Source organism: Drosophila gunungcola, unplaced genomic scaffold (genome assembly GCF_025200985.1).
Source record: "Drosophila gunungcola strain Sukarami unplaced genomic scaffold, Dgunungcola_SK_2 000048F, whole genome shotgun sequence".
NCBI classification, from domain to species: Eukaryota; Metazoa; Arthropoda; class Insecta; order Diptera; family Drosophilidae; genus Drosophila; species Drosophila gunungcola.
The window spans coordinates 576,404-600,901 of NW_026453215.1; the positions used below are offsets into that span (position 1 = coordinate 576,404).

The 24,498-nt window shown below is 37.7% G+C and overlaps 1 protein-coding gene across 2 annotated transcripts in view; it reads left to right on the forward strand.

The window, feature by feature from the left end:
* Positions 1-21,813, forward strand: part of LOC128264023 (catenin alpha) — a 184,434-nt gene extending 162,621 nt beyond the window's left edge. For both annotated transcript variants that reach the window (XM_052999305.1, XM_052999306.1), the window contains exons 10-12: positions 20,975-21,215; positions 21,275-21,391; positions 21,453-21,813. In XM_052999305.1, the coding sequence (XP_052855265.1) occupies positions 20,975-21,215; positions 21,275-21,391; positions 21,453-21,617 (523 nt within the window). In that variant the 3' untranslated portion in view covers positions 21,618-21,813. The remainder of the gene's footprint in view (positions 1-20,974; positions 21,216-21,274; positions 21,392-21,452) is intronic.
* The last annotated feature ends 2,685 nt before the right edge of the window (positions 21,814-24,498 follow it).

Sequence of the window (24,498 nt, forward strand, 5' to 3'; positions counted from 1 at the left end):
GTTTGATAATCAAGATATCTGGTAGCCTTTAACGCAACGATGCCATAAATCACGTTCGCAAGTAGGTTAGCCGTGATTCCGGGGATAGTCTTCCACGCTTTGTATAAAGACCTTAATTTTTTTTTTTAGTTTTTATTGCGTTTATTTCATTTTTTGCATTAATTTTACTAATTTTATTTATTTTACTTCACGTGAAGATTTCTTCAGATTGTATTTGCTATTGGTTTTGTTCTGTCCTGTTTGGTGTGGACGCTGATAAAATGATACACTTGGTAGTTGAGAGTTGGGCCCACAGCCCCAGTTTATTATTGTTGAACGTTGAACAGTACAAACAAGTGGCCTAACGAAACCAAGCACGAGCTTGTTACGCGCGGCCCTATTAGTATAGTGGTCAGTTATCGAGTTCGCGAGGAAAACCCATACAACACAATATAGGGACATTTAAAAAAAACTTAAATAAGCGCGGCGTAAATATGTTAAAACTGTAGTTTCTAAGACAGGGATAAATAATTTGATTAAATAGATAAATATAATTATTACAAGGAACACGAAAGCGTTCATGCAGGCAAAATTTGAGATACATCTTGGCAAGTTAAGAGGATGGTAGTTGCGAGTTGGTCTAAAAGGCACATTAAAAGTTAATTGGCTTACCAATTCTATGGAGTCAATATTACCTCTGACAAGATTGTGCATAAAAATAGTTCCAAGCATCATTCTACGATTTACAAGAGTAGGTAAATTAAGCAATAGTAAGCTACTAGAGTAAAAGGCAACCTTACGTTTTGATTCCAGTTCAAAAAATGGAGGGCGAAAAAAAAGAATTTTGTTGTGTAACTACTCAATACAATCAATGTGAACTTGACCCCAAACGGGAGCGCAATATTTTGAATTAGGACGGACAAGGGAAGAAAATAAAAATAAAGTATAAAAATCGTCAAATTGATCAAATTCTTTAGACCATCGCATAATAAATCCAAGAACACTTGTTAAAAGTAGACTTACCTGTCACAGTGAATTTTTATTTTGGGTCAAGAAGCACTCCTAAATCGTTGACCGAATATATTCGATCCAGTGGCATATTATGAAGAGAAAAGCGTACCCCAATAAAAAGTCATTACGTTACATTTCAGGCAGTTCAGATTTAAGAAGTTAGATTGACACCATATCTGAAAGCAATCAATATCAGACTGTAAACCGAAACCCGATTGCAAATTAATAGGACAACACGGTTTACTTATATGTTCAACACGTTCAACCAGAATGCTTAACCTCCTGCTTGTTAACAGACTATCGTTCTTCTTCTTACTATCGAGGTATCGAGAGCTTAAATAGTAAGGTGACCGTCTGATGAGCCTACTACAATTCGGCCATCCTGCGAATTGGATCCCCTGATCCTGATATTATTAAGGCAAAAACTAAAACTAATTACAAACTTTTTTTTTTAATGATTTAATGATTTTTTTCTTCCTATCCACGGTCTTACATTTTGAGCACTCCAAATACCCTTGTATGGATTTCGAGAAATTTGGAAACCTTCAACATCCTTCGATAAGAAACACTTTGGTCCTTTATTCTTGGGTATCAAGTTTGCGTAATCCTTGGTCTTTTTCTTTGCTTTGTCGAAATAAGACTTATTGTATGCCTGAGCTTGATTTTGATTTTCCATAGCTTTTACTCGAATCTGTTCTAAGCTCTCTGTAACAATTGTATCATTTAAATCTTCCAATTTTTCTCTGAGCTCATCTACAATCTCACACTTTCGATGTACCCCAAAAAGCATTTTGCTCGGGACCTCTTTTATACTTCTGTGTACAGTGTTAGTAAGTGTGTACCCTATTTGTTCAATACTATGTCCCAATGTTCCCCGTTTTCAGGTTCCGTAAACTTTGCCATCATAGGGCCAATGCTCATCTTTATTCTTTCGACCTGCCCGTTTGCTTGTAAGGATCCTGTTGCTATTTTCAAGTGCTTTTTCAATAAGAAATATGTGCCTATTTGCTCTACCTTTAGTTACTGATCCATATGCACTAGTTGGAATGGCTTATTCCCTTTCGGAATACTATTTAGGAAAACTTCTGATTTTTCAGTTTTCGGGGAAAACGCAACACATTTCAGGTAATTTTCAATGTGACTACTGCGTTTTTCTTTTATGTTCATAAACCAATATGTTGTTGAAATTGATTCTATCATTTTGTATCTACCAATGTGTCCAAGTTCATTATCGTATTTTTGTAAAATATGTTTTCCATTTCTTCAGGGACTTAAAATAATAATCTGTCTTCGTTCGTTTTTCGAACATTCCGAACATTGTAAGCTTTTTTCTCTAATTGATCCCTTACTTGTTGTATATTTTGGTGCTTTGATTGGCAGATTAACAGATTGTCTTTAAAACATTGGCCTCAACAATCAACACATGAAACCTACTTAGTGCGTCCCGATCGGTGAACCACTTCGTAATTGTAATTTTGAAGTTCGTGTGCCCACCGAGCGATTTTAGGGTTTAATTTCATCCTATTTAATGTAAGAGTTAGAAATTGCAATCGGTTATTGCCTTAAAAAGCTTTCCCTGAAGGTAAACTCGAAATCTGCGAAGAGCGTATATAATTGCCAATGTATCGAGCTCAAAGCTGTGGTACTAAGACTCGGTCTCTGTCGTTCGCTTAGAGATTTAGAACACGTGATGAAGTTTTCCCACCTCCTTTCTTTTTTATTACACCCCACAGAAACCTAAAGAGCTTGCATCGACATCATCCTTCTGATCATAAATAGCTAAGACCGGTGACTCTGTAATCTTTTTTTTAAGGATCAAAATCAATTTAACTTTCTCTTTAAACGAAAATTCCCTGCCTTTCCTTAACATGTCATAAAGTGGCTGGGCTAAAATGGAAAATTTCTTTTATGAAATATGTCCATAAGCCCCAAAAGCTTTGAACATTGTGTAATTTTTCTCGAATTGGAAAGTTTCTTATTGCATCAACCCTTTATCATCTGCTTTAATTCCTTCTTTAGTTATAAAAAAATGATCGGTATAAATTCGCATTTATCCAATCGTAGTTCTAATTTTTTATTCACTAATCGAATAAATACTCCTTTTAAAGTTTTTAAATGTTCTTCTATATTTGTGCTTGCTATAATGTCATCCATGTATACGATGACTTTGTTTTCTCTAATCAAATCGGCAAAATCTTGTTTACAAAACGTTGAAACACAGCTTAAGTTATCCCCATGGGCATCCTCAAAAATTCAAACTGTCCTAAAGGAGTTACAAAAGACGTATATTTACCGTATCGTCGCTCACAAAAACGTGAATGTATTCATTTTTCAAATCGAGCTTTGAGATTATAATTTTATTAGGACTTTGTTAGCTTGCGGTAGTCTATGCTAGTCTTAGATCTCCAGTTTTTTTTCTTTGCTAACACGATTGGGGAAGTGTACTCCGAGTCGCTGTTTCTTATAATTCCTTTATCTAGATATTCGTCTAACAATTTCTGGAGCTGATTATTTCACTAAATGACAGCCGCCTAGATGAACAACTGACCGCTTTCGGTTTTTTATGTTAATTTCATTTCACATATGGTAAAAGGTATTTTTGGTCTGTTTGCAGTATCGTATAATTCCTTAACATTTTGGCAAATCTGCACTTGGTCTCATAGTCGAACATTATCACAGCATAATCCGAAAACTGATCATTAACAACCTTGATGTTTAACATATAATTTTTAAACATTTCTTCAAACGCTCTTTGACAGGTTTTCAGTCTCTTTTCCTAACAGTTGCTCCTTCAAAATCTCATTTCCTAACAGTTCATCCTTACAGTCTAATTTCCTAACAATCGATCCTTAACAGTCTCATTCTTATTTGTATTTCTTAGACCACTCGTAAAACAATCTTCTAATTCGGCAGTTGAAAGTGGTGCCCTTCGTCCCATTAACCAGGTTCAAGTTGCAGGTGCTATTACTACAATAACTACGCTTAATAGTGTCTAGATTAATGCTCAATCTATAAATTCCATGAAATCCCTTCACTGCATCATGGCTCATTGACTCATCAGCGACGATTACCAAATCGAAATTAATCTTTATTTCTTTTTTCATAATGAAGCACAACGACTTTCTAATAAGATTGAGTTGGCTTTTATTTATACCATAACTTTGTGTTAACTTTACTGATGACTTTTCCATATGGGCCTTTAGTTAACTTTATAAAAGATATCGTGCTGCCTGAGTCTATGAGACATTCTGAAATGATGGTACATTAGGAAAATAAGCAAAAAAAAATCTTATACTTCTTACATAGTTTTTTTTGTTCCTCTGGGGGCAGTGCCCTACAAAGTGCTCCATTTCTCTACAGGAGAAACAGGAACCAGGGGCCCTTTTTTAGTTGCGGCAATCCTTTGCAAAATGGCCCTTCGAGTAGCTGTTCCTGCAGCGCAGCTCGTTGTTTCCAGAGACCTCCATTGATGGCTTTTGCTGTGTTGGTTTCTTTAATGCGGGAGGCAGATATGGCGAAGGCTTTTTGCATCTGTTCCGGGTTGGCGAAACGTTGAATTCGGGCATGATCCCTTAATTTTGCTGATGGCACTCCTTCAATACTGCTACAAGAGCTCGTCTGTGTCCAGGTTGATGGGCTGTGCTAACATGATATTCTCCTCGAAGTACATGGCAAAAAGCTCGGACTGCTGCCATCGGCGTTGCTCGAACTTTCGTGCTGTAAACCGATGCGTTGTCGTTTGAAGTCGATAAAACGATCAGACTGACAGGTTGCCAACCGAGGCATGCTCTCGGGAAAGCGATAAAATGTTCGCTCCGCTGGGGTTGCAACCAACATTGCCAATTGCATGTTGTTGTTGCTGGTGTTTGGCGCCACGTGTCTGCATTTGCTGCAACAAATTGCGATGCGCAATAACTTCTGCTTGCAGCTGCCTGATGTTGCTCATGTTGCTGAAGAGCATTCTCGGAAGACAATTCCTGTGGAGCCGGTGGTGCATTGTCCGAATCCAGAATCTCCGTTGGTGTCTTGATCTTGACTGGCGTCCTTACGTGGTGCCTGGCCACGCTCTTCGGGTGGAACACGAGCGAGATTAAGGCCTTGCATTGGCAATCCCAAAACAGAAAACCTTTTTAGCTGGACTACTAACCGAGTTATCAAGAGCTTATATAAGGTGACCATGAAATGAGCCTACTACAGAAGGGAAGATCATTGATGAATAAAGTAAACAGCAATGGGCCCAAATGACTACCCTGAGGCACTCCAATGTTAAGTTCTAGTAGGTTGGTGATATTAGTGAGGAACACAAATGTTACAAATGAGAAGTAACACCTCTTTAATTTTGAACATCCGTCATTCCTCACCTTTTATGAAGTGGAATAAGAACCTTTCCAGATAGTTGGAAAAACTTCGGTGCTGAAAATCTCCGGATTCAGCCAAGTTTCTGTGAAGACCAATATTTGTTCATTGCAGAGGAGTCAGCGCACATCCTAGATAACTTCGTTTAAAGTCCCCTTACCTTTTGATAGGCTAGAAATATAGAAGTGGATGGCCTTTAGGAAAATTGGTAAACTTTTGAGGTCGCCAGTCTTAACGCGACCCTTGTTAAGGACAAGCAGGTGCGCCACATTAATGTGGGAATGGGCGAAGTTGGCGCAGCTAAATAGCTGCATACCGCAATCGTGTCATCCGAGGCTTTCCCAGAGACGCAGGAGCCAGGAGCAGGTATATCTACATCTGTGTGCCCTAAATGCCAGCAGGAATCTGGTAGCAAGAACCGAAAAAAACCTCGATCGTGTTCGACGAAGCGGCGTTTGTAATGGCAGACCAGATTCCATTGAGCGAACTGGTGCGCGGAACAAGCGCAAGGGCTGAAGCAAAGCTCAGAGCCAGAGAAAGGAGCATCAAGAGCTTGTCGGCCTGGCACTTGATACAGAATTGTATGTGGATAAACAATGTAGGTATTTATGTAATTAAATAAGAATTGAAATCATATACTTCGCTCGCGACATCTCCCCCTTTAAAATGAATGACGTAAATTTATAAAGTAATTCTAAGATAATTGTAAAAAAAAAAAAAAACGATGCTTATATTAGGAGTTCATTTTTTTTATAAAGTTCTTATTTTAAATTGGTCTTAAATTTTTTTTTGCTATTTTTTTGTTTCACTAGTTAATTATTGAAATGTTAAAAATATAATATTTTGATATTTCAGGAGTTAGTTAAATCACTAATCATACATTTAGACTGGTCATCTCATACAACGAATTTGGACACAACAATTTTAAAGCGGCAGGCCCCCCGGGCTCTCAACAGCAGGCCCCGGCGCTTCGTGTGCATTCGGGTTTTTGCTCTCTCATTGTTATTCTCATTTTTATGCTCGCGGACTTATTGCACATTGCTCATTCGCAGTGTAATTTTAATTGTCGTTAACAAATCTAATTGTCTTTAAAACAAGTAATAATAATAAAATACTTTTTTATATTTTGTAAGGTTTTAACGGTTTTTTGTTTAAATATTATTTATTGATAATAGTTTTATAATTTTAATTGTACCACTATCTTAAATTATAACGAATTGTTTAAGACAATTAAAATTTTTAACGACAATTAAAATTATGCTGCGAATCATTCAAAAATAAATCACCAAAGAATAATTAAACATAACATTAAAACAAGTGACCTAAAAAGTGTAAACAAAATAAAAGCCAAGCAGCTGTTTTTGTTACTTGCCCGCGCCTAATCCCGGTAGGGTATGCAGGCACCATCCGCTCGCAAAACAACGACAAAAGGTGATTTTGGTTGAAGTTTTTCTCAAAACTGAAAGGCAGTCGGTGTTTTAAGTGACACGACTGCGATATACCCTGTTCTCATATTAGGGACTGATTTCTATTAATTCAAATACATACATATATGTAAAACATTTTACTGCTACCACTGATTTGAGTTAGTAAAAAAATAAAACGTATGCTGAAATATTATAAAATATATTATAACATATAATATTGATATTTTTATCATAACCACATAGTCAAAAACGCCCATATTCTTAGGGTACCAAGTTTGAAAAGTGGCAAAAGAAAAAATATTCTTGATGCGCCGAAATGAAATAAGGCACACATGCTCCCGTGTATAGGAATGCATGATCACGCATACATACAAAGACGAATGCAAGGGCAGAGCAACCTTCTTCAAAAAGCGCCTCTCTGCGACTGAACGACTGAACTCGTGCAATGAGTGCGCGAGCATAAAATGAGAATAAGAATGAGAGAGCAAAAACCAGAACGCACACGAAGTGCATGGACCTGCTGCTGTGAGCACGGGGAACCTCCCGCGATCCGTTTTTTTGTGTCCAAATTGCGTTGTATGAAATGACCAGTCTATATGTTGTATGGTTAGTGCTTATATATAAAAATAAATTTTTCCGGTGTAAGCAACAATACACTTTAACACTATGTACTTTGTACACTTTAGGCACTACTTTTGACACTAAACCCACGTTACTATAATTAACAGGATGTACATGGAGTTGAAAAGAGGATTGTTTTCAACAACTACATTATTTACGTATTTCCATTACTTCTGCTCCTTTTAAACCCCACCTACCCCGCTTGCAGAGGGTATTATAATTTCAGTCAGAAGTTTGCAACGCAGTGAATGAGACATTTCCGACCCTATAAAGTATATATATTCTTGATCAGCATCACTAGCATCTGTCCGTCCGTACGTTTCTACGCAAACTAGTCTCGCAGTTTTAAGCTATCTGCATAAAACTGTTCCAAAAGGTGTCTTTTATTGCAGGTAGTACATAACTCGGAACGAGCCGGATCGGACGACTATAGCATATAGTTTTAGTTCTTCGACATATAGTAAGTGTTAAATATTTTAGAATTACGGCTTAAATTCCATCAAAATCGGACGACATAGCTTCAAAGCTTCAATGTTTTCAAACATAAACGCAAGTAAATCATAATTTTAATGTTTTAAAGAATGTTTAAATTTTGCAATATCTGCTAGGGTATATGAAATTCGGCTTGCCGAGTTTGCTTGCTTGTACTTCTACTGTTTGAAGTTTAATTAAAACAAGAAAAAAAAGCAAACTTCGGCAAGCCGAAGTTCATATACCCTTGCAGCTATTGCAAGAATTAAATACTTTTGAAAACATTTAAATTATGATTTACTTGCTTATATGTTAAAAAAACATTGAAGCTATGATGATTTGCAGCTCAATTATTAGATAGTTATTTTATATATTTGTATTACTTCTATGGGAGCTATGTGATACAGTCTTTCCGATTTTGATGAAATTTAAACCGTAATTCTGCAATAATTACCCAATACTATATGTCGAAGAACTAAGAAAAAAATTAAAAAACAGCTAAGTTATAATTTTTTTTCTTTTTTTTCCGATATTTCCTATGGGAGCTATATGATATAGTCGTCCGATTTTGATGAATTTAAACCGTAATTCTGAAATAATTAACCATTACTATATGTCGAAGAACTAAAAAAAAAAAATTAAAAACAGCAAAGTTGTAATTTATTTTATTTATTTTTTATTTCGTCCGATCCGGCTCGTTCTGACTTATATACTACCTGCAATAGAAAGACAACTTTTGGGAAGTTTCATGCAGATAGCTTTAAAACTGAGAGACTAGTTTGCGTAGAAACGGAGGGACAGACGGACGGACAGACATGGCTAATGGCGACTCTGCTAGTGATGCTGATCAAGAATATATATACTTTATAGGGTCGGAAATGTCTCCTTCACTGCGTTGCTAACTTCTGACTGAAATTATAATACCCTCTGCAAGGGTATAAAAAATCAACATTTTAATAAGAGTAATGATGTGAATGTGAGTAATAGATATATGGATGATTTGGTTCATATATTGCACCATTTTTGGTTTACATAACGGTAATTAACAAGTAACTATAGAATTACTTATATTAGAGTGTGTTAGTATATGCGTTTATGAGAACAAAACTGTTTGTTAGTAATGCCGCGTAAACGCGTTTCTTGTGCTAAAAAATCAGCGATAAACTAATATCTTAGTCCGCTCTTCTTCTCCCGATGAACAATGGCATTTAATTTCTCCTCCTCCCTCCTTGTTCAACGGTCTTCCTTCCTTCAGCTCTCCGATAAGCCGGGCTTATCGCGCTGACCACCCTTCTGTTTTTTTAAAAGAAGGTGCTTTCCTTGCCCTGTACTCTGTAATGGTTATTGACCTAGGCCCATGCTTTGGGTGTGCCTCCAACGCCTCCTGGAGTGTCGGCTTGTCATTTTGGGGTACAGCACCTACCGTATTATTTTTGTTTTAGCCCTCTCGTTGGCACTGTGGGCGGGGTCAGTAGCCTAACACGCGTTGTATAGAGTCTTCAATTGTTGTTTGATAATCAAGATATCTGGTAGCCTTTAACGCAACGATGCCATAAATCACGTTCGCAAGTAGGTTAGCCGTGATTCCGGGGATAGTCTTCCACGCTTTGTATAAAGACCTTAATTTTTTTTTTTAGTTTTTATTGCGTTTATTTCATTTTTTGCATTATTTTACTAATTTTATTTATTTTACTTCACGTGAAGATTTCTTCAGATTGTATTTGCTATTGGTTTTGTTCTGTCCTGTTTGGTGTGGACGCTGATAAAATGATACACTTGGTAGTTGAGAGTTGGGCCCACAGCCCCAGTTTATTATTGTTGAACGTTGAACAGTACAAACAAGTGGCCTAACGAAACCAAGCACGAGCTTGTTACGCGCGGCCCTATTAGTATAGTGGTCAGTTATCGAGTTCGCGAGGAAAACCCATACAACACAATATAGGGACATTTATAAAAAAAACCTTAAATAAGCGCGGCGTAAATATGTTAAAACTGTAGTTTTAAGACAGGGATAAATAAATTTGATTAAATAGATAAATATAATTATTACAAGGAACACGAAAGCGTTCATGCAGGCAAAAATTTGAGATACATCTTGGCAAGTTAAGAGGATGGTAGTTGCGAGTTGGTCTAAAAGGCACATTAAAAGTTAATTGGCTTACCAATTCTATGGAGTCAATATTACCTCTGACAAGATTGTGCATAAAAATAGTTCCAAGCATCATTCTACGATTTACAAGAGTAGGTAAATTAAGCAATAGTAAGCTACTAGAGTAAAAAGGCAACCTTACGTTTTGATTCCAGTTCAAAAAATGGAGGGCGAAAAAAAAGAATTTTGTTGTGTAACTACTCAATACAATCAATGTGAACTTGACCCCAAACGGGAGCGCAATATTTTGAATTAGGACGGACAAGGGAAGAAAATAAAAATAAAGTATAAAAATCGTCAAATTGATCAAATTCTTTAGACCATCGCATAATAAATCCAAGAACACTTGTTAAAAGTAGACTTACCTGTCACAGTGAATTTTTATTTTGGGTCAAGAAGCACTCCTAAATCGTTGACCGAATATATTCGATCCAGTGGCATATTATGAAGAGAAAAGCGTACCCCAATAAAAAGTCATTACGTTACATTTCAGGCAGTTCAGATTTAAGAAGTTAGATTGACACCATATCTGAAAGCAATCAATATCAGACTGTAAACCGAAACCCGATTGCAAATTATTATAGGACAACACGGTTTACTTATATGTTCAACACGTTCAACCAGAATGCTTAACCTCCTGCTTGTTAACAGACTATCGTTCTTCTTCTTACTATCGAGGTATCGAGAGCTTAAATAGTAAGGTGACCGTCTGATGAGCCTACTACAATTCGGCCATCCTGCGAATTGGATCCCCTGATCCTGATATTATTAAGGCAAAAACTAAAACTAATTACAAACTTTTTTTTTAATGATTTAATGATTTTTTTCTTCCTATCCACGGTCTTACATTTTGAGCACTCCAAATACCCTTGTATGGATTTCGAGAAATTTGGAAACCTTCAACATCCTTCGATAAGAAACACTTTGGTCCTTTATTCTTGGGTATCAAGTTTGCGTAATCCTTGGTCTTTTTCTTTGCTTTGTCGAAATAAGACTTATTGTATGCCTGAGCTTGATTTTGATTTTCCATAGCTTTTACTCGAATCTGTTCTAAGCTCTCTGTAACAATTGTATCATTTAAATCTTCCAATTTTTCTCTGAGCTCATCTACAATCTCACACTTTCGATGTACCCCAAAAAGCATTTTGCTCGGGACCTCTTTTATACTTCTGTGTACAGTGTTAGTAAGTGTGTACCCTATTTGTTCAATTACTATGTCCCAATGTTCCCCGTTTTCAGGTTCCGTAAACTTTGCCATCATAGGGCCAATGCTCATCTTTATTCTTTCGACCTGCCCGTTTGCTTGTAAGGATCCTGTTGCTATTTTCAAGTGCTTTTTCAATAAGAAATATGTGCCTATTTGCTCTACCTTTAGTTACTGATCCATATATGCACTAGTTGGAATGGCTTATTCCCTTTCGGAATACTATTTAGGAAAACTTCTGATTTTTCAGTTTTCGGGGAAAACGCAACACATTTCAGGTAATTTTCAATGTGACTACTGCGTTTTTCTTTTATGTTCATAAACCAATATGTTGTTGAAATTGATTCTATCATTTTGTATCTACCAATGTGTCCAAGTTCATTATCGTATTTTTGTAAAATATGTTTTCCATTTCTTCAGGGACTTAAAATAATAATCTGTCTTCGTTCGTTTTTCGAACATTCCGAACATTGTAAGCTGATTTTTCTCTAATTGATCCCTTACTTGTTGTATATTTTGGTGCTTTGATTGGCAGATTAACAGATTGTCTTTAAAACTATTGGCCTCAACAATCAACACATGAAACCTACTTAGTGCGTCCCGATCGGTGAACCACTTCGTAATTGTAATTTTGAAGTTCGTGTGCCCACCGAGCGATTTTAGGGTTTAATTTCATCCTATTTAATGTAAGAGTTAAGAAATTGCAATCGGTTATTGCCTTAAAAAGCTTTCCCTGAAGGTAAACTCGAAATCTGCGAAGAGCGTATATAATTGCCAATGTATCGAGCTCAAAGCTGTGGTACTAAGACTCGGTCTCTGTCGTTCGCTTAGAGATTTAGAACACGTGATGAAGTTTTCCCACCTCCTTTCTTTTTTATTACACCCCACAGAAACCTAAAGAGCTTGCATCGACATCATCCTTCTGATCATAAATAGCTAAGACCGGTGACTCTGTAATCTTTTTTTTAAGGATCAAAAATCAATTTAACTTTCTCTTTAAACGAAAATTCCCTGCCTTTCCTTAACATGTCATAAAGTGGCTGGGCTAAAATGGAAAATTTCTTTTATGAAATATGTCCATAAGCCCCAAAAGCTTTGAACATTGTGTAATTTTTCTCGAATTGGAAAGTTTCTTATTGCATCAACCCTTTATCATCTGCTTTAATTCCTTCTTTAGTTATAAAAAAAATGATCGGTATAAATTCGCATTTATCCAATCGTAGTTCTAATTTTTTATTCACTAATCGAATAAATACTCCTTTTAAAGTTTTTAAATGTTCTTCTATATTTGTGCTTGCTACTATAATGTCATCCATGTATACGATGACTTTGTTTTCTCTAATCAAATCGGCAAAAATCTTGTTTACAAAACGTTGAAACACAGCAGCTTTATCCCCATGGGCATCCTCAAAAATTCAAACTGTCCTAAAGGAGTTACAAAAGACGTATATTTTACCGTATCGTCGCTCACAAAAACGTGAAAGTATTCATTTTTCAAATCGAGCTTTGAGATTATAATTTTATTAGGACTTTGTTTAGCTTGCGGTAGTCTATGCATAGTCTTAGATCTCCAGTTTTTTTTCTTTGCTAACACGATTGGGGAAGTGTACTCCGAGTCGCTGTTTCTTATAATTCCTTTATCTAGATATTCGTCTAACAATTTCTGGAGCTGATTATTTCACTAAATGACAGCCGCCTAGATGAACAACTGACCGCTTTCGGTTTTTTATGTTAATTTTCATTTCACATATGGTAAAAGGTATTTTTGGTCTGTTTGCAGTATCGTATAATTCCTTAACATTTTGGCAAATCTGCACTTGGTCTCATAGTCGATAACATTATCACAGCTATAATCCGAAAACTGATCATTAACAACCTTGATGTTTAACATATAATTTTTAAACATTTCTTCTAAAACGCTCTTTGACAGGTTTTCAGTCTCTTTTCCTAACAGTTGCTCCTTCAAAATCTCATTTCCTAACAGTTCATCCTTAACAGTCTAATTTCCTAACAATCGATCCTTAACAGTCTCATTCTTATTTGTATTTCTTAGACCACTCGTAAAACAATCTTCTAATTCGGCAGTTGAAAGTGGTTGACCCTTCGTCCCATTAACCAGGTTCAAGTTGCAGGTGCTATTACTACAATAACTACGCTTAATAGTGTCTAGATTAATGCTCAATCTATAAATTTCCATGAAATCCCTTCCCCTGCATCATGGCTCATTGACTCATCAGCGACGATTACCAAATCGAAATTAATCTTTATTTCTTTTTTCATAATGAAGCACAACGACTTTCTAATAAGATTGAGTTGGCTTTTATTTATACCATAACTTTGTGTGTTAACTTTACTGATGACTTTTCCATATGGGCCTTTAGTTAACTTTATAAAAGATATCGTGCTGCCTGAGTCTATGAGACATTCTGAAATGATTGGTACATTAGGAAAATAAGCAAAAAAAAAATCTTATACTTCTTACATAGTTTTTTTTGTTCCTCTGGGGGCAGTGCCCTACAAAGTGCTCCATTTCTCTACAGGAGAAACAGGAACCAGGGGCCCTTTTTTAGTTGCGGCAATCCTTTGCAAAATGGCCCTTCGAGTAGCTGTTCCTGCAGCGCAGCTCGTTGTTTCCAGAGACCTCCATTGATGGCTTCTTTGCTGTGTTGGTTTCAGTTTAATGCGGGAGGCAGATATTGGCGAAGGCTTTTTGCATCTGTTCCGGGTTGGCGAAACGTTGAATTCGGGCATGATCCCTTAATTTTGCTGATGGCACTCCTTCAATAATCTGCTACAAGAGCTCGTCTGTGTCCAGGTTGATGGGCTGTGCTAACATGATATTCTCCTCGAAGTACATGGCAAAAAGCTCGGACTGCTGCCATCGGCGTTGCTCGAACTTTCGTGCTGTAAACCGATGCGTTGTCGTTTGAAGTCGATAAAACGATCAGACTGACAGGTTGCCAACCGAGGCATGCTCTCGGGAAAGCGATAAAATGTTCGCTCCGCTGGGGTTGCAACCAACATTGCCAATTGCATGTTGTTGTTGCTGGTGTTTGGCGCCACGTGTCTGCATTTGCTGCAACAAATTGCGATGCGCAATAACTTCTGCTTGCAGCTGCCTGATGTTGCTCATGTTGCTGAAGAGCATTCTCGGAAGACAATTCCTGTGGAGCCGGTGGTGCATTGTCCGAATCCAGAATCTCCGTTGGTGTCTTGATCTTGACTGGCGTCCTTACGTGGTGCCTGGCCACGCTCTTCGGGTGGAACACGAGCGAGATTAAGGCCTTGCATTGGCAATCCCAAAACAGAAAACCTTTTTAGCTGGACTACTAACCGAGTTATCAAGAGCTTATATAATAAGGTGACCATGAAATGAGCCTACTACAGAAGGGAAGATCATTGATGAATAAAGTAAACAGCAATGGGCCCAAATGACTACCCTGAGGCACTCCAGATGTTACGTTCTAGTAGGTTGGTGATATTAGTGAGGAACACAAATGTTACAAATGAGAAGTAACACCTCTTTAATTTTGAACATCCGTCATTCCTCACCTTTTATGAAGTGGAATAAGAACCTTTCCAGATAGTTGGAAAAACTTCGGTGCTGAAAATCTCCGGATTCAGCCAAGTTTCTGTGAAGACCAATATTTGTTCATTGCAGAGGAGTCAGCGCACATCCTAGATAACTTCGTTTAAAGTCCCCTTACCTTTTGATAGGCTAGAAATATAGAAGTGTTTAGTTTTTTGGAACAGACTCTAAAATCGGAGGTCTATTATTGTTTCTTTGTCTTTTAGAAACAAATTCTTTTATTATTAGTTTATTATCAGGCCAAAAACTTGTATTATTTAGAGCGTTAAAAGCGGATAACTTGCGAGCGTATGAAAATTTAAATTGTTCAACTGTAATGTTTGGAGACGGATATTTTTCTTGAATAAACTCCATAACATCATCAGATATGGTTTCGGGGGTAAATTGAAAAACAAAAAAATTTATAAGCAAACAAGTTCTTTCTTACCACCACCAACACCTTGAATACTTAAAACATTTTTACCCCAACTTTCCGATGAAGAGAGTACTCCAGAGCACGTAGTTTCATTAGGCACAGCTTTTGATGCACCGGGCTGCTCTTCTCCAGTTACAGGAGCAGCTGATCTAGCTGAAGTACGCTTAAGCTACTCACTAAGCATTTTTTTACTACTACCTTTTTTTACTTACGCGTTAAACCCTTCGGAGTGTCTGCCTCATAAAGCCAATCATCTGGAGTTCCATTTCCCTGCATAACTCACATGACCACTAGACCACTCCCTAAATCTGCCAACAAACCTTGCACATTTTGCATGATTGTTTCACAGAGCCAGGAGAAGATAAATATATATTTTGATATTTAAACAGGTAACATACAAAGTCATTAAATATTTGTTTTATTTATAGTAAGTAAAGAAGCGATAATATAAATTATAACGTAAAAAAATAAATTAATAAATAAATACCTCAGTCAATTCAACACTGGGATCAAATGGAAACACAAAAATTATAAACAAAAAAACACAAGTAAAAGAAACGCGTTTAAATGCAAAAGCGAGAGAGCGTGAGATAAAATCTTTTATATCGACTGAGCGTGGCTTGTGAACTACTAACAACTATGAACTACAACTCTATGTTACAGAGATTTAATCGTGCAGTGCATGCACAAGAGAATGAGATTACAATAACAATCCAATAATCCCCGACCAATTTAAAATAAAATGATGAAAACACTAATAGTGACTACAGATTTAAAAAAAAAACCTAGTTCCAAACACACACAATGTAGATAAGCTAATCTTGGTTACAAGAAAAACACCAGTACTTTCAGATATAAATCAAAACATTACAAAATCACAGAGCACAAGATACACAAAACCGTTCACAAGCTACGCTAAATCGATTATGATCGTAGACATAAATTCAACTAGCCAAACATAACAACACTGACAATAGCTGGAATGAATACTACACAAAACTTAGCGTTTTTAAGAGATAAGACAGGCCAAACGGCGGATGGACTTAGAAAGATTCTTTCCAAATCCCCAACCACCATAGGATACCTTAAAAACCTGTCAAACAGATGGGCAGAGACCAGCCTAGAAACACTAGAGCTGCTCCTAGATACTTATTTTTCTCTTCAATATATACCTAAAATAAGGCTAGATACTTTTTTTTTTTTTTTTTTTTTGTTTACATATGCATTTTATGTATTGAATCTTCTCTGATTTGAGCCTAACAATAAGTATATAAAATCTTAAATTAAAAACTATATCTGACAGTCAAGATGACTGACGCGAGATGTAAGGGCTCTAATAACTATTGTTGAGCTGTAATCGGGTTCGTTCGTTGTAATTTGGTCCGGTTGGAAACCCTGGCTAGGGTCCTGGCAGCTGGTTTGGATGGGAAGTTAGTTTGGTGTGGTAGGACGCCTTTTGTTTTGATAATTCATCTTTTACGGGTAGAATGCCAAGATCTCTGTGGATGTTGTCGTTCCGAACATGACCAAGGTGCCCCAGTGATAGTTCTCAGGGTTTTGATTGTGCTCGCTGGATTATGTCGATGTTACTGCCGTAAGTCCAGACTGGCTTAAGCGTTGAATTGTAGAGCAGAACCTTGAAGACTGAAGACCAGGCAGAGGGGGGAGCGTTCGTCTATGAGCCAATGAAGGTTATTGGATTTTAGTTTTAGATGAATTTTCTTAGCTTCGATATGTCTCCGCCATGTAAGTCTCCTGTCTAGGTGGACGCCAAGGTACTTTACATTGTCTGCTTGTGGAAGTGGCGTGTTATTCAAAATTAGCGGGGGACACGTTTGTCTGTTAAAAGTAAACGATATGTGTTTACACTTCTGCGCATTTATTTTTATACGCCAGTCTGGTAACCACCTCTCCACTACCGCGAGATGATCAGCTAGTAGTGCTGTTGCCTGAATTGGGCATTTGGACCGACTTATGATCGCGGGATCGTCTGCGAATGTAGAAGGAGTTAGCCGCTCGTTCGTGGGAATATCTGCGGTGTAAAGGAGAAATAGAGTTGGCCCAAGGGCGCTGGGCTCTGTTGTAAAGGTACGATTGAAGTATCCTGTGAGTGTTTTCCGGCAGTAACATTCTGATTTTATGCATAAGGCCATCAATCCAGACTCGGTCGAAAGCCTGCGCAACGTCAAGGAATACCGCAGTGCAGTATTCCCGAAGCTCGAATGCAGTTCGTATTTCTGTTGTTAATCTGTTGACTTGCTCTATTGTTCCATGGCTTTCTCGAAAGCCAAATTGATGTGCCGGAATAACGTTGTGCTCTTTCAGATGTGGGATTATGCGTGTCAGAAGGCATTTTTCGAGCAGTTTTGACAGACAAGAGAGTAAACTTATCGGTCTGTATGAAGCTGGTTTTGTGTGATCTTTTTCAGGCTTTGGGATCGATTACCGACTTTTTCCATTTTTTTGGGAAGTAGCCAAGTCGTGTAATCCCGTTAAAGAGTTTACAAATTACCTCAACTGCACAGTTTGGGAGTTCAATTAGCATCTTAGGAGTTATTAGATTACCGCCTGGGGCCTTTTTTGTTTTTAATTGCTCGCTGATGACTTTTGCAACTTCGTTTGGTTGAAACAGAATTGGGGCCGTCTCAGTTCTAATTTGAATTGACGGCGACGGTAGTGTGAATGAATTATTTGCAGGGTTTGGCTGAAAAACATTTCGAAGGTGTAAAGCAAATGTACAGGCTCTGTCTTTGTCGCTTCTGGCCCAGCTGCCTGAAGAGTCTCTTACGGGAATTACTGTTTCGGCCGGCGCATTTAGATTTGGGTGGGCCCTCCACAGGGGATGCTTGGTGCTGGTGGGTGAAAGTTTCTCAATGTACTGGCGTTGTGCTTTTTCTTCTTCGTGCCTTAGAGCCCTGGTAAGTCTGCGACCAGCTTCCTTAAGGCTATGTTTTGGGGATGGCGATCTGCTGGTTTGCCAAGCACGCCTCAAACGTCTTTTCTCCAAAAAAGACGATGATAGATCCAAAAGTGATTTTGCAGATATTAGATTGCGAGGAATATTTTTTGTCACGGCAAAATCAATTAAATCAGGTAGTTTACTAGAATCTGTAGGCCAGTATGTAGGACTGCCTGGTGAAACGTAGTCCAGTTTGTTGCATGTTTTGATGAGTGCATTATATAGTTGCCTTCCTTTGGGGGTCACAAGGCGGGATCCCCAGTGAGTGTGCTTGGCGTTGTAATCACCTCCTGCTATAAATCGCTCTCCAAGTGAATTGTAGAAGTATTAGTCTTCGGAGACTGTAAAGCGGGGTGGGCAGTAGACAGCGGCAATGGCAAGGTTGCAGTTGCCCAATTGTAATTTTATCGATGTAGCTTGCAGCTAATTTTTTGCAAACCGTTGGTGAAAGTGGTGTTTGATGCGGTCTCTTATTAGGATGCCGGGTCCGCCATGTGCTTTACCATCTGGATGATCGGTGCCGTAGAACGTGTATCCCCGTATTTGAAAGTTATATTTGCTGGTGAGATGGGTTTCTGCCAGCAAGATAACGTCGATGTGGTTTTCGTTCAGAAATTGAGTTATTTCAGGTATATGCCGTGAAACATCGTTGGCGCTCGTTGCATACGACTATTCATCTCCTTGTAGACTGGACAGCCTCTGTAGTTTGCTGTGTTGTTTCCTTGGCAGTTTACACACTTTTTAGTGAGAGAGTCTTCCTTGTTGGCAGGGCAGGGTTCGGAGCCGTGGAAGTTTCCACAAGCTACACAAACTGACCTGAGGGTGCAGTAAGCCCTCGTGTGTCCGTATTCCTGGCAATTTGTGCATTGCACTGGCCCGTTCCGTTTGTGCGGCTCTTCTACTGTGATCCTACGGTGCAAGTTTTTTTTTCAAAGTTCTGCTGTCTGGCTCCAGCTCGACGTGTAGTAATTATTTTTGAAATCGTTTTTTGGGGGTGTTAGCTTGCGCTTGGAAATATTAATGTAGCGATCCATGCCTGTCTGTCATTTCAAATTGTCATTTCACCTATCGTAGCTTTGTTTTTGCCGTTTGACCCGATTTTTGCCCTTAGTTGTGTTGTTGCTTTACCCGCTGCAGAAGAAGAGAGTGGAGTCGATATTGCATTGTTGGCGACAGAGACCGTTGTAGTTGACGTAGAAAACCGTGGTTTTTTTTCATAGTTTGAGGCTTTATCGCGTAAAAGTAGCTACATACTGATTATTCAAAATATTTTCCATCGCTGGCTACAACTTTCTCCCATCTTTCTGGTAGCATGTGAATTCCGCGTCGAAAAAATTGTTCGTCTTTGGACGCGATCCATTTATCCAGCCAATTTTTGACCTCCTCGTAAGACTGGAAGTGCTGCTCAGCAAGACAATGAGTCATCGATCGAAACAAGTGCAAATCGGAGGGAGCGATGTCTGGAGAGTAGGGCGGGTGGGGTAGGATGTCCCATTTCTGCGTTTCCAGGTAAGTTATTACGACCTTGGAAACATGAGGCCGGGCGTTGTCGTGTAGGAGCTACAATCATTCGACGCGCTTCAGCAGCAGATTTTTTCGAATGAAACGCGAAAAGCAAAATCTCCCGCAAATGACGCCTATTCGGTTCAATTTACGACATCTTCGCGCACCAACAAAAAAATGGACAATGAGAATAGACGAGCGAGATGATGTGGAGTTGTTGACCGATACCTAAGCTTGCCATGTGATGCTTCTGATCGGAAGCATCTATGGGTCATAGTGGTTAACCAACTACTTCTACTCCTAGCTTTAGGGTAATAGCATATGCGGACGACGTAGTAATCCTAATTCAAGTTTAATACACAGAAACACTCAGTAACCTCATGGAAACATCTCTATCATCACTGTCCGGGTGGGCGCAGGGGTGTGGACTTGGGGCTAACCCAGATAAAACAGATCTGATACCATTCACCAGAAAGTACAAGGTTCCAGAACTAACCCACCATATTCGCCTAATCTTTAGCGAAAAAGCCATATTCCTTGGCTTAATACTGGACTGAAAACTGTTCTGGACAGAAAACAGCAGACCGAACACGGAAAGCGGCCATAGCTTTGTTCACTTGCAAAAAGCAATTGGACGTAGGTCGGACACTGGCTTTATACAGCAATAGTCAGACCAATTCTTCTGTATGGGATTATTGTTTGGTGGAAATTCCTAGAAAAGAAGAACAATTTAACCAAACTTCATAAAATTTCAGGATGCGCCTACTCCTAACTAGTGGCGCGGTATCAGCATTCTACTAACTTCAGGACTTTCACTAACTTACCTAACACAACTAATTACAGAATGCTTCCTAGGCTAGAGTCCAACACTACGAATTCTGCCTGCGCACAACCACAGAAGATTTCTACACCTTGGTAGCTATAGCTTTCCCAGCCTTGCGGCTATACCAACAATCAAACTGACCAATCTTTCACGATTCTTGCTCTTACCAGATGGTTTGAGAAGACAAACCTGTAACGAGCTTAGGGACTGACCTCATTCTCCTTCAATAAACTGCACTCTAAAACTGGCTTAAATTTCATTATCATACCTATACTTAAAAAAAAATCCACACAAAACCAGCTGGTTTTGGGGCCAAGGAGATAGAAAACTCCCTTAAAAACCCGTTTTTAAAACAGGTTCAAAGTCAATTGACACTTACTCCTTTAATGGCGCTCTATATATATACATTTTTCTTAAATTTGTATACACAAAAATATTTATTTTGCGGCACTTATTTTTAATTGCAGAGGACGCGGACCTTTAAAAACTACTATGGATGTTATTAACGCAGCCAAAAAAATTTCAGAAGCTGGTACAAAACTGGATAAACTGACCAGGGAAATAGCAGAACAATGCCCAGAAAGCAGCACTAAAAAGGACCTATTAGCATATTTGCAACGTATTGCCCTGTATTGTCATCAAATTCAAATAACTTCAAAAGTAAAAGCTGACGTTCAAAACATAAGTGGTGAACTTATAGTTTCTGGGGTGAGAATTAGTTTGACAATTATTAAAATGGCTGCATTCAAACAAACTTTGTTTTTTAGCTCGATAGCGCAACATCGTTGATTCAAGCTGCTAAAAATCTAATGAATGCTGTTGTTCTAACAGTAAAATACTCATATGTGGCATCGACAAAATATACTAGGCAAGGGACAGTATCTGTAAGTTTAATTTTTTAATAATCGGTCAAAGAAATTAAACTAATTTAAATTTACGTTATAGTCTCCAATTGTAGTGTGGAAAATGAAAGCCCCGGAGAAGAAACCTTTGGTCAGACCGGAAAAACCAGAAGAAGTTCGAGCAAAAGTTCGTAAGGGTTCTCAAAAAAAGGTTCAGAACCCTATACATGCATTGTCTGAATTCCAAAGTCCCGCTGACGCTGTTTAATTTTCCTTTGTTTATATAAATCTATATAATACGGTAAAAGCAGTAATACAGAAATTATAGCTCAAAATTGTTCTTAGTTTTGGGTTTTTAAAGCATCTATTTATCCCATTATCCATTAATCAAAACATTCTTAAACTAAACTAATTGGCATTATAAAAATGTAATACAAAATATAATCATTCTTACATTTCAAAAATTGCTTATGTGTATTTTTAAAAGAAACAAAATACGTTTTGTTGATATATTGTAAGCAGAGCTCGCAAATTACAGTTGATCGTTTTTTGAAGTGCAAAATAATAATAACTGTTATTTACGGACCTATTGCGCAAAAAGTCAAAGAACCGTTGACACTTTCCTTTAAACGTATCGGGTGTGTGTGTGCTTATCCAAAGATTGATTTCGTGATTTTTTTTCGTTCTGTTCACTCGCTGACCGATTTGTAGCGTGAAATGAAAATAAGTCTTTTGCATTTGTAAGCGTATGTATATGTCGTCTGATTAAATGAATCAAATTAAATTTAAATAATATGGACACCAGGGTGGACACAGATATTTTAGGCGTAAATTTACAAATAATTCAATAAAAACCATCAAAAGCAGAGATCGTTGTCAAAATTTTAGCAATGATAGGCATGACTGAAATGTACATTAAGGAGAAAGTTTTGGAGATCATACATCAGGTAAAATCTTAATTTCAGAAAATGTTTTATATGTTTGTTATTAAAAACTGACAACTATAAGCACACCATTACATCCAAATTGGAAGGAAAATTTTTGAATGTTGATTCAAAAAAGACTCCTGTGACGATGATGCTAACGTTGAAAATCTAGTGGAAAAACTGGATTCAATATAGTTGGCGAATATTTACCATGTAAGATGTGCTGCGCTCACTCTTCAACTGTGCGTATTTGATATCAACAAACTGAGCAAGATCAGCAATAATGTTTCGACATGTCGCAAATTTGGTTAATAAAGAAACTTATTGGTAAGTGGTTTGGTTAATAAAGAAACTTATTGGTAAGTGGTAACTTTTTCTTTTTTTTTAATTTTACTTTATATATAGGTTAACACAAAGTATAACTTAGACCATCACGCGGAAATTTTGACAGCAAAAATTCAGCAGCGTGTGCGCTGAAAGCATTGCAAAACAATCAAGCCAAAGTTTTTTGACATGCCCAGGAATAGAACGGATCCGAACGGAAGCCACGCGCGCCGAACTTGTACATTTTATCCGCTAACGATCGTGGAAATCATACAACACCTAATTTCCATTGGTGTTTGAACTTTATCAGAAAGTGCATTTACCAACAATGATAATGGCGATATTGCATCAGCCATTAATAAAATATAAATAAAAATCAAAATAATTTTTAAATTTGATTTTTTGCGGTTTAAAAAGCGGTTGAAAAACCAAAATTTTAAATATATAAATCATTTAGGTCAGTCAACTCCTTTACAGTGATTTAATTGCTTTCAATAACTATTATTTTCTGTCCCTGCTTTTTAGTAATCAGTAATAAAATTACGGGACAAGCGGACGCAGCTATTGATACCATATATCATACAATACTTAACTGTACTGAACAGTTATCTTAATATGTTTAAACTCGCATTACGCAGACAAACGAGACCTAAAAACTTTGAAGTACCAACTGTATGCACTCAATCAAGGCAGCAATACTATAGTCGAATTTTATCAAGCCGTCTATCACGAGCTTTCTTTTATTCTGAACCAACCTGGATTCTTAGACGTCTCACAGGAGTCCGTACAATCACTTACTGCTTTGTACATGTAAAATACCTAGACACCTTTGTTAGCGTATTTGAATTTCAGCCTGGCTCAACTTCTAGTAACCAAGGAATCGAATGACATAGAGCACGCCCTACACCTGTGCAGTCTGCTTGAGAACCAATATACTAAAAATAACCAGCCACCAAAAAAAAGCACATATGTTACCTCCTAAGTTCCAACAACTTTACAGAATGGTAGCAATCAAATCAAACTTTCATCCACATTTATACCACAACCCTAACCAACACAGCTAGGGACTTCAATCGGGAAAATTCTCCTAAATTTAAATTATAACCAGGCACCACAAATCACACTAGACCAATCGCAGTTTTTTATACACATTACCGCCACAACTGCAAAGCGATAGCCACGGAAGTTTATCCATCAGTTCGTTCGCGTCATATTAATTATATGAAAAAACCGGCTATCAACGATATTGCAGGGAAAATGCTTTTAATTTATATCAAAACCGAGCCAGAAACCCCAACAACTCAAGATACACAGCAAGATACATTTAGAACAGGAATATTATAAGATGGCAGAATAAAATACTATATACTTCATTGGGAATGCATTGGGGTACACAGATTCTGAACATGTCCGAACTTTATTTTTTAGAAAAAATCGTTTCTTACTACTTTACTTAAAGGTTTCCACGGGGACCGGGAAAATCCTGAAATTTGTAATTGACATTGGCTTAATTGGCTCGAATCAGAAATAAATTCAAACGCAATTAGACCCCAATCCAAAAACAAACGAAAAAAATTATTCAGTCAGTTCAGTAGGCAGCAAAAGCGATACATTAATCCTTCAGAACAATTCAGAACAAAACAAATTACCAATAAGCTTCACAAGCCGTAAATACAACTGGAATCGCAAAAACTGAGTGTAAGAAGTCTGATCTACAACCATAAATCCCTCTCTGCCGACCATGGTACAAAACTTGCATAGACAACGAAAATAGTGGGAGAAATTCACCAGACTCCCATTTGAATTAAAAAACTCACCATCTATTTTTCAAAGATCACTGGACGACATTTTGAGTACGTTGACGGTATAATCGTTTTCAGTAAAAACGAGCATAGATAC